Raw genomic sequence first — 11,035 nt, forward strand, 5'->3', positions numbered from 1 at the left:
GAACGCCTGAAAATCATATATTGCTCGTTAAATTGTGGCTTCATCGAATCCTTTAAAAAATGTCAAACTCATGAAACAGACAAAAGAGTTGAGTGCATATTTTGTTGCACAAAAAGTTGCACTTTGGCTGCGGATGGGTTTGTCGTCAAAGATGTGGCGTGGCCCACAAAAGGAATACTATACATGTTGTCAAATCGAGAGGCAGGGTGAGACATGATTGTTCTACCCTTCTGTGACACGGCACTTCCTCTCCAAGAGACTTGACGCGGTTGGTCAAAAAAAAAAAAAAAAAGCTTAGCATTGGCACGTTCTGGCATCAACACGAAGCCTATCATCGTTTTGCATTTTGTTTGATGATGCACGCAAGTGGATGGCGTTTGCTTTTCTTGGCGGCTTTCATTCCAGGTATGGTTGCTCTCATACAATAAATTCTCACATTCGCAATTGAGCTATTGGGGTTATTTCTGAACCGGAATCGGTTTCCGCGCTCATGCGACGATAATGTTGATGGGAGGCGTGTTTGGGACATGACAAATGATTTTCTCGGCAAATGTCACCGAAATGTATTTTTGCTTCACGAGTCACGGTTTCCCTGAAACAAAGGTGCGTCTGCACTGCCACTCGCAACGGTTTTTGTGGTTTCCTCCCACATGAGAAGTTTACATGCACTCACGCTTGCTCACAAGTGTCAAATTATTTGCGTATCAAGTATGTAAGATGGCCGGGAATACAAATCAACGCATTTCTGTTGATGCGCTTGCAAAACGTACAAATTGTCACCGGGTGGTCAGTTGAATCATTTCCATTTGTAAGTTGTGTTGATTTAACTAACGTAAGCCTTTCATCTTGAGCTTGTGTAATTTTGAGTGCAATTTTAAGTGTCATTTAGAGGGGAAGTCAACCCAAACATATTTTTTTCAAGAATAAGTTCCATGCAAGCCTACTAGTTGAAATTCGGATAAATATTGCCTTTGTGGAATAAAGGGTTAATCCACTCTTTTATTTAGCCATCTCAGGGGGCGGCCATTTTGTCACTTCTGTCAAATGAGAATGACATCACAACTGCTCAGGGCCACAGATGGCTAAAAACAGGTGGATTTTGCTGCTAACTCATTTTCCACAAACACAACATTAATCAGAATGGCGTGTTTCAACTAGTGGACCTGCTGGGAACATATTTTTTTTCAAAATAGTAGATGGGTAGATCTGCTTTACTGGCCTAGCACAGGTTGCTGCTGTCAAGGAGTGCCCACATTCTCATAAATGGATTAGCTGGCGTGCTAATGAGAGCTGAAGTCGTGTGCTGAGATGACACAGATGCAAGGAAATTCAGAATTTGAGTGCCGTTGCTTAGCAGTTCAGTAAATGACTTCTTTTTTTTTTTTTTTTTAATTTGACTGTCGTTCGACAGGTTCTCTATAATAAAAATTGCTATATTATGGGTGGCCACTTAGTTGGAAATGAGAAATCCATTTTTGCCGCTTCAGGTTTTGGGGCTCACATCTCCCGGCCAGTGCTGCGTCCCTTGGAGGTCCTCCCTTTGATAGGTATACACAAACCCAATATGACTTTATTTCACCAGCGTTCACTGTGTGGTCCAAATGATCACACTTTTCACATTTGGCACAAATCAGCTTTTGCTCAAGATTGGACTGAGTTTGAAGTTCTGTCATTGCCTGGTGTTTTTTTTTTTTTGCAGGAACCTACACTCTGACAAATTCAGAGGGGCAACTATGCATCAAGGCCAGCCTGGGAGCTCAGTTTATTGTCATCATAAAGAAGGTGACGCACTGATTGCCTCACTGTTGTGTATGCGGGATTGTGTGTGTGCTTCTTGCCTGTCAAAAAGGAAAATTTCCGCTCGTTTTTCCGCAGACAATTGATTAACTGCGTGTTGTTTTTCGGATTAAACAAAACACAGACGTACAACATGATGTGCTTGTGCGCACTTTATTGGGAGCCACGTAGCACTGTCTGTTCATAACACTCAACAAGAAATGAGGATGCGGAATAAAACAAAACATAATGGCTTTTCAAATCGCATTTGAAAGAAGATTGCGTCAACGCAATTCTGCCCAGTGATGGTCGTCTTTTGGTCAAAGGCAAACAACTGTTCCGTTACGAAAACACCACAATCTGAAATGACAAAAATAGTAACAAAGATAAATATTCTGAAAAAGAACTTACTATTCTTGTGAATTGTTGCACAGCCCTTTCCAAAACATATTGTGTTTGTATGTTTACTCTTCTACACGGGGCTCAATCTGCAGTGGGTGTCAATGCGCAAATGGACAGAAGGAGTAAAAAGAAATGATCCTTTGACCCCATTCAGAAGAGCTGGTTTTTCAATCTGGAGCCCCTCAAGGTCATCGTGGGCGGCTCCTGTCACGGGCAATCGGCTGTCTTGTCCCTCGCATTACCCGGGAATGCTGCCAGCCTGCACTTCGCCTTCAAAAAGGTACAACGCATTCGACCGTTTTGCACCTTCCAGTGCGCAACTCGCAAATGTACACCCAACCGAGACTAACGGGGAATTACAAAGTACTGTTTGTCTTTCTTCCCAGGAAAATAATGTATTCTACGTCAGCAAGCTGACAGCGTCGTTGACCCCTCAGCCCGTCTGCTCGGGATGTGCAAGTAAGACCAAAAAGAAAGGGCACATGACTTAACCCTTCAGTTTCTCGTTTGAGTTTGTCTTTTGTCCTTCTTCAGATAAGACTTATTTCGGTCTGGTGGCACATGACAAGCTCTTTGCGGCATCTTACGGTCGAAGCTTCCGGTGCAAATCTGCAAATGTGCTTCTGACATCTTCGGAACTGAGTGTTAAGCTGGCACCGCTCCAGATGCAGGCATTCGGTGTGCCCAGCGGACATTATGGAGAAGGTGAAGACACATTTCGCTTCATCTACAATCATGTTTTGTTTTGAATCATTTTAATCTGCTTCCCCTTTTTCAGTGGACGAGTGTTTGGCCGATTATAACAAGAGGATCATCCCCATCATCCTGTGGGCCGTTGCAGTCGGCCTGTTGATGATTGCTCTCGTGACTTTCATATTGGTTAAAGAAAATCGCACCCGTGGCTACGAGAGCCTCTGAACGCTACACTCGATGTAGTCAATTATATTCCCGCCATCCTATAGTTAATTCATTTTGTTATTTTTAAACAAAATTACAGAATAATAAAGACTACAGTATATCATATCAATCAATGTGAATGCTGTATTCCATGAATGAGCATGCTTTTGTGCTAAGGGGACACGTTTGATTTTCAAAGATGGGTCATTCATAGGTATGGTTAAAATATGTGTATGTAAAATATTTAATGTTCATAAAATAGTGATTCATTCTTATTTTGATGTATTGAAATATTTAAATGAAACTATAATTCTTTGAACCGAAACATGTTAATTACATACGAAATGATTTTATTTGACTGTTATCGTTACTTTATTATTTACATTAACCAAATTAATTAATTAGTAAATACTGGCCCCATAACTAAGTGTAGCAAAATGCTTTGAAATGCTTCCCCCTGCTGGTGTTTTGGCGTAATTGCAGCCTCCTCCCGCCTCCGTGTCACCATTCCTCATTGGCCGTCGACACTACGGGTACCTGTAAAGCTCAAACATAGAAAACAGACTTCTTCCTACAATTTGAATTAATTTGAGTTGTTTTTTTTAGCATTGGAATCGTCATATGTACGCTAATTACGCTTTCACGCGTGCGTCCAAGTTTAGATTGGCTTTGATAATGCGGACAGAGGGTGTTTGATTATTTCTCCATTTTTGCTTCGCCTTTTTCCACTCAGTGTGTACTAAGTCAGTAAGCTCAGCTAGCTAGCTAGCTAGCTTGTTTGTCGTACGAGCTGACAGCAATGGCTGCAGTCATTCTAAGTTTCCCAACTCTCCACGGTCTCAGGATATTCACGCAGTGAGTAAACGAATGACCTGCACGTCGCTGTTTGCAAAATAAGGCCCGTGCTGTCGTGTCACCCGCTCGTTCTGCCTTTCTTTATCATTGCTACTTGCTACTTAGCACTTCTGGAAATGTTAACCGAGCTAACGAAAACAAAAAGTGAGGACAAAAAATTCCACGCAGTTGCTAAGCCTTAATTGCCGCGGTTATTGTCACAACTGTCGAGAGGAAATAGTGGTCATTTGACGGGGGTCTGCCCCTGTTTATATCTGGGCAAGGTTAAAGGAGGTAGCAGGCTGTCAGCTAACATTGGCAAGGATGTTTGTCGTAGTACTCTACTGTTTGTACACAAATTAACCACCATTCAATTCATTTTGTGCAAATTCTCTTTCCAGGAAATTGTTATGGACCAAAAGAGGAGTGAGACTTCTTTCGGGAGGTGAGAGATTCATTGCTGTTTACGAAACACGTGACTTAGGATTCTGAATTATGTACTTAAATGTCATTCACGTTTGTTGGCAAAAACTTCAAACCTTTTCATGTTGTCATTATGGCTTGTTATGTGTAGAATTTTGAGAGAAAAAAATGACTTTAATCAATGTTGGGAAAAGGCTACACTTTATGATGCTAATGCTTGAGCGGACAGTACAATTGCTCTGCCGTAGAGTGTTATCCGATTGCATTTTTATTTGGTCAAACAACTACTAAAAGACAGCGTCACGTTGTTGATAGGCGTGGGAAGGATCGAGAAGGTGCTGATAGCCAATCGAGGGGAGATCGCCTGTCGAGTAATGCGCACAGCAAAGAAGATGGGCGTCCGCTCCGTGGCTGTGTACAGTGATGCTGACAGACACTCCATGCACGTTGCCATGGTGAGACAGTTCAATGTGCCTCTTAGAAATGTCCCAAAGTCCCCAAAAGCTGCATTCTCTATTCTGGCTGTTTTTCTAGGCAGATGAAGCCTACCACATCGGGCCGCCCGCCTCCCAGCAGAGCTATCTCAGCATGGAGAAGGTTTTAGAAGTGGCCAGGAAGTCGGGATCACACGTGAGTGGTCGTGTACTCGGCGGGCTGTTTCGATACTTCTAGCAACAGCGAGGACAAGACGTGTGTCAGTCGTTTTACATGTTTGCTTGTCGTCGACGATTTTTAATCATTACTTCTGCTTCTCTGTGTGTGTGTTTAGGCAGTCCACCCTGGTTATGGCTTTCTGTCGGAAAACACAGAGTTTGCAGAGGCTTGTAAAGAAAACGGAATCATCTTCATTGGACCGCCGTCCTCCGCCATCCGAGACATGGGCATTAAGAGGTGCACTAAGCACGAGCATTTTGTCACATTTGGTGTTGGAATACTGTTAATAAACGGAGCCCACGGCAGCTCGGTGACAATTGCGCTTTCTTTGTGTTGGTTTATTTCTCAGCACATCCAAACACATCATGTCGGCCGCGGGGGTGCCAATCGTTGGAGGCTACCATGGCGATGACCAGTCAAATGAGAGATTGCAAGCGGAGGCCGTAAAGATAGGCTACCCTGTGATGATCAAGGCGGTCCGTGGAGGGGGCGGCAAGGTGAGATGACAAGTTGGCCGGTTGGAGGATAAAAATGCCAAATATGTAGATTGCATTTTTCATTATACATTTTTCAATGCGTGTAGAAAAGATCCAGCCATCAACAACCATCAAAACGTAGCTACAGACTCTATTTATTTTTTTAAATTTTTTTTGGGGGGTAACCAGGGGATGCGCATTGCACGGTCCGACTCGGACTTCTCGGAGCAGTTGGAGTCTGCAAGACGAGAAGCCCGAAAATCCTTCAACGATGACGTCATGCTGATTGAGAAGTTTGTGGAGGATCCCAGGTAAGAAACAATCCAACTCAGTGGAACGAAGTTGTCGAGAGTGCGACTTTTGGATTTTAATCTTTGTGTTTGCGTGCAGACATGTTGAGGTTCAGGTGTTCGGGGACATGCACGGGAACGCCGTCTACCTGTTCGAGAGGGACTGCAGCGTCCAGCGGAGACATCAGAAGATCATTGAGGAAGCGCCGGGAGTGAGTGGACACGTTTACCTTTGGATTAAAAGCCTGACCCGGATAAAAACGCACGTTTTAAGTGAATCACCTTCAACAGGTGACAACTTTAGGAATGAAGCTGTTGGGGGCAAAAATGATTCATTTCGTATTTGCAGTGCGCAAAAAAGAATGGGCCCTAAAACAGACCCTTGATACCATGAATTCATTTTGAGCTCATTTTGTCCACTCCTTGTTTGCAAGAGGCTTTAAAATACAAAAAAAAAAAAAAAAAACATCACCTTACAGTCAGTGTTGCGCTGTGCCTCGTGCATATGACAAATGGATGCTGCTTTATTGGACAAGCTAATGATATCACAACATGTTTGCTTTTTCAGCCTGGCATCAATGCTGAGGTTCGGAGAAAACTTGGCGAAGCAGCCGTGAGGGCGGCTAAGGCTGTCAACTATGTCGGAGCAGGTCAGATGCGCGCGCACGCTCGTCCGGTCGGTCTTTAAGCTTACATAACGCCCCCGCTCAGGCACGGTGGAGTTCATCATGGATGCCCGGCACAACTTCTACTTCATGGAGATGAACACGAGGCTGCAGGTGGAGCATCCCGTCTCTGAGATGATCACCGGCACGGACCTGGTGGAGTGGCAGCTCAGGGTGAGCCGCCGGCGCCGCAGCTCTTGGGCGGCGTCCCCGAGCTCACGCGCTACCCATTGTGGCCTGCAGGTGGCGGCAGGCGAGCGCCTACCTCTGCTCCAGGATGACATCATGCTCAGAGGTCACTCCTTTGAGGCCCGCATTTATGCCGAGGATCCAAACAACGACTTCCTCCCGGGGGCGGGGCCTCTGCTGCATCTCTCCACCCCTCCGGCAGACCGGCACACCCGCATCGAGACTGGAGTCAGAGAAGGTGTCAAGGCATTCATGTGGCATGGGACAGCTGGGGGTTGTAAATTCGGGAATAAATTGTGTGTGTGTGTGTGTGTTTGTAGGAGACGAGGTGTCCGCTCATTATGATCCAATGATAGCAAAGCTTGTGGTGTGGGGGGAGGACCGCTGTGCCGCCCTGAAGAAGCTGCGCTACTGCTTAAGGCAATACAATGTAAGGCATGGAATACGAGCACGTACATGTCGCCAATGTGCCAAACTGAAATGTAAAAAAGATTCATTGAATATCAGGAAGAATTACCGATTAATTTGGTGATCGACTCATTGTCATTGAAACGATTAATTATTTCCCCTCTAGTTCCGTTAAAATCGAACGTCCCACGAATTGCGTCGAATGGTTTTCTGCCTTCCTTCTGCTGCCGTCAGATTGTGGGCCTGAGCACCAACATCGACTTCCTGTTGAGTCTGTCGGGCCACCCGGAGTTTGAGGCGGGCAACGTGAGCACCAGCTTCATCCCGCAGCACTACGCCGACCTCTTCCCCGCGCCCAAAGCGCCCTCCGGGGCCGCCGTCTGCCAGGCGGCCCTGGGCCTGCTGCTCCACGAGAGGAAACGCACGCAGGACTTCACCGGCGCCTCGGCGGGTGAGGGGACGCCACGCGGCTCTGCCCGTTCCAGGCCGCCAGCGTGTCTGAAGCAAAAGAGCCGCCAATGCGTGTTTGCGTTTTGCGTCCGCCAGATCCTTTCTCGCCATTTGGCTCGAGCAGCGGCTGGAGGATGAACACGCGCTTGCACAGGAGCTTGACGCTGCAGCTGGGAGACAAAAGTAAGTTGCGGGCATCCCGAGGGAAGGAATTGGCCATTGGCCATCGCTGATACGGTCGTCATCCACAAGTGCTTTTCAGTCATTTCGGGAAGCCACTTGGAAGTCATCACAGAAACTTGGTTGAACCCGATCGCTCGGTCGAGATGCCACTTGAGCATTGTCCCTCGGACCCGCAGGCCTGTCTGATAGATGAGGCAGGCTACTTTTCCAATAGGCAGAGTATGTGGCATCTTTTTGCCAACATTGAAGTTTCCCCCCTAAATCCACAAGTGGGCGCAGGAAATGTGCATGTCGTATCACGAATCCTAGTTCGGACGTGGAAAATACCGGAGAAGGTGTACTGCACTTGGAGGCTGATGAGGCACCACAAGTGCAAAGGTGTAACAGCGCCGGACTTGTTATTGTTTTCTAGGCGAGGAGAAGGATTTTCAATTTGAAATTGTATTGAAGTTGGCACTGGCGAAATATGATCTCATTCCAGTCAGTCACAAAAGTGAGTTACTTGAATGCTACAAGTTGTTCAGCATCAGCTAGCGAGAAGAAATAAATGAATGCATTTTTTTTTTTTTTTTTTTAAATTAGACGAGTGGGAAAGTGCTCCCAAAAAGCCCAGTGACAATTTAGGACAGGTTTGTCAAATGCACTCACTGTACAGTCCTTAAAAAAAAAAAAAAAAAAAAAGATGATTTGCTTTTTTTGCAGAGGTTGACGTGGTCATCACATACAACAAAGATGGGAGCTACACGATGCAGGCGAGGCCCATTCGAACAGACGCCGAACAACATGTTGAAACGGAAGCACTGTCAACTTTTTAACTTATTGATCCTGTGGGCTGCTTTTCAGTCGGGCGAGGAGCTGTTCCATGTGACGGGGGAGTTGGAGGCGGAGGGCGGAGCTTCCTTTCTGCACTGTTCCGTCAACGGCGTCAAGTCTCGGCCCAAACTTGTCATCCTGGACAACGTCGTCCACCTCTTCTCCACGGTCAGTCAGAGAAACGCTTCGGAGAGGACGGAAAAGGGCTCGGTTGTCCATGGGAAGCTCTTTGAGAGCTTTTGTTCAGGACCCTTACTAGCCATCTTGAGGAGGCTACTTAAAGAAGAAGGAAAAAAAAGAAACAAAAAGCTAACATTTGTGTTGTTGTGTGCGGCGTGCGCAGGAGGAGAGCGCGGACGTGGCCGTTCCGGTTCCAAAGTATCTGGCTGCTGTGAGCGGGTCGGGCGCTCAGGGCGGCGCCGTGGCCCCCATGACCGGAACCATCGAGAAGGTGCCTCGGCTTCGTCCCGACACGCGGAGCAGATCCCCTCGCCGGGCCTGTTACGAGCGTTGACCAGATGGGGGGAATCCGTGGTCTCGTTTCTTAACAGCCAAAACTTGCCTCCGCTTAGCACGGCGCTGTCCAAAGTTGCGTGTTTTTTATTGACCGGACACATCTTCCAATAACCAAATTAAAAACAGCCCAAAACAAAAGGTCTTGAGGGGAGAAAAAAAAAAAAAAAAAGAAGAAAGATGGCACACAATTTGTTTAAATGAAGAAAAGTTGTATTTGAACAGATGTCATACTTTTCATTTCAAATTATTATTTTTTTTAAATGTAAAACATTTTTAAAATGTGTCATTTGTTTCAACTTAAAATTATTTTTATTGTGGAAATGTGGCACACAATTTTTTTTTAAGTGTAAAAAAAGTTAAGTGATCAACTTAAAATTTTAAATTATTTTTATTGTGGGAATGTGGCACACAATTTCTTTTGTAAATGTAACAAAAGTTTAATGAAAAACAATCACTTAACTTTTTTGCACAGTATCACACGTTAATTATAAAAAGCTTCTACGCTTAGAACCAAACCTTTTCCTTTGTCACTGATAACTGAGATTTAGTTTCTTTAAATATGTTTAGGTTTTATTTTCTATAGCCGCCACAACTTCCCCAAATCACTTTAACATCGTTCATCGGCACCTAGATGTTGCAAAAGCACGACTTTTACATTAGACAATGCTGTGGCCTGAGCACAAAAAGACAAAATATGTTAGGTTTTCTTCAGTAAATAATCGCAACAAAAAAAAATAAAAATCTGTTTGTGGACTAACAGTGACTTTGTTTTGCGTTAGGTGCTGGTGAAGGCGGGCGACAAAGTGAACGTTGGCGACCCGCTGATGGTGATGATCGCCATGAAGATGGAGGTGAGACACACTTGAGCGCGCTCGCACACACGCAAAGTTCCTTTTCGAACGGGTGACCGCTTCAACTCCTCAACAGCACATCATCCGGGCACCCAAGTCGGGCGTGATCGCAAAGGTCTTCTTCATCGAGGGCTCTCAGGCCAATCGACACGCTCCCTTGGTGGAACTGGAAGAAGAGGGCGGGGCTGACGAGGAGGGGGCACAGTAGCGCCGCGGAAAGCCGCAGAGCTGCTCAGGCTCAGTCTGGAAGGGTCGAGGCGCCTCTTTTTTAACTTGGAGGCTGAAAATGGACGTTTTGGAGTCGAAATGTCAACATGCTCAAGAGACAGTGGCCTTTACACTCTGCTGCCTTTTGTATTTCTTTGAGTCTTTGTAAGTTGCTGTCTGGCTAATCGTCGTATCGCCGCGCTTGCTTGCCTGCTGTCAGGCTGACGGACGAACCGGATCCACTTTGTCCCTCTGACTTCAAGTGAGGAATGAACGGAATGCTGGCACAACTTCACAATACAAGAAATGGTTACTGATGAGTGAGGGACATTTGTCATGGGCATCAATTCATTTTTTTTTTTTTTAGGGGGGGGCAGATTGACATCCCACATGTGGGTATGTGCACATGGTTTCAAAAGTCGTCATTGATCATGAAATATTTTAACTCTATTCTGTGAATGCAAATGAATTTTCTGTCAAAATAATCCCCACACTCAACAAAATGTTTTTTTTTAATCAATCAGAACACTAGAACAGTATCGCCACACTCCAGAAAGTTGAGTAGTTTCTAGCTTGTGTTGGATGATTTTTAAAAGCGAAAAGTGCAAATTGGCTCATCTGTTACTGTTACTTAATAAATTAGTCATATGCAAAAGCTTATTGTGGTCTCGTCTCGTGTTTGAATCACATAACACTGGTCAACAGCAAATTTGAATCAGAGATGGCTTTATGTATCCATGAATGTATTTTGGGCACAGATTTAAAAATGCCTTGACTTTTTATTCCCTAGCATGGCATGTTTTTGAGATATTATAATTTTGGGGTATTTAAGTCTGCGCAATACGGATTTTACCATGCATTGTTTATTTTATTTTATTTTTTTTGTGTATTTTCAGGTATGACAGTTCCGGAAAAAAATCCACCTGTTCCTGAACCAAACAGGTAATTCATAAATACCACAAAATATCAATTTTGACGCAATATTTGTACGTTATACTCCT

At 44.9% G+C, this 11,035-nt stretch overlaps 2 protein-coding genes across 2 annotated transcripts; both read left to right on the forward strand.

Annotated features, from left to right (window-relative positions):
• The first annotated feature begins 225 nt into the window (after positions 1–225).
• On the forward strand, positions 226–3,205 carry lamp3 (lysosome associated membrane protein 3). Its single transcript, XM_086047873.1, has 7 exons — positions 226–405; positions 1,488–1,547; positions 1,700–1,782; positions 2,333–2,458; positions 2,565–2,637; positions 2,713–2,883; positions 2,957–3,205. The coding sequence occupies exons 1-7, from the start codon at positions 354–356 to the stop codon at positions 3,094–3,096; spliced, it is 705 nt and encodes a 234-aa protein (XP_085903999.1). The 5' UTR covers positions 226–353; the 3' UTR covers positions 3,097–3,205.
• Positions 3,206–3,350: 145 nt separating this feature from the next.
• Positions 3,351–10,692, forward strand: mccc1 (methylcrotonyl-CoA carboxylase subunit). The gene is made up of 19 exons (XM_086047862.1): positions 3,351–3,930; positions 4,311–4,354; positions 4,648–4,787; positions 4,867–4,962; positions 5,102–5,223; positions 5,336–5,483; positions 5,652–5,773; positions 5,853–5,964; positions 6,321–6,402; positions 6,464–6,591; positions 6,661–6,844; positions 6,927–7,036; positions 7,249–7,465; positions 7,561–7,647; positions 8,350–8,399; positions 8,491–8,628; positions 8,804–8,911; positions 9,756–9,827; positions 9,904–10,692. The coding sequence occupies exons 1-19, from the start codon at positions 3,875–3,877 to the stop codon at positions 10,033–10,035; spliced, it is 2,148 nt and encodes a 715-aa protein (XP_085903988.1). The 5' UTR covers positions 3,351–3,874; the 3' UTR covers positions 10,036–10,692.
• The last annotated feature ends 343 nt before the right edge of the window (positions 10,693–11,035 follow it).

This window comes from Filicampus tigris, chromosome 12 (genome assembly GCF_054856515.1).
Source record: "Filicampus tigris isolate MCC_2025a chromosome 12, RoL_Ftig_1.0, whole genome shotgun sequence".
Lineage (NCBI taxonomy): Eukaryota > Metazoa > Chordata > Actinopteri > Syngnathiformes > Syngnathidae > Filicampus > Filicampus tigris.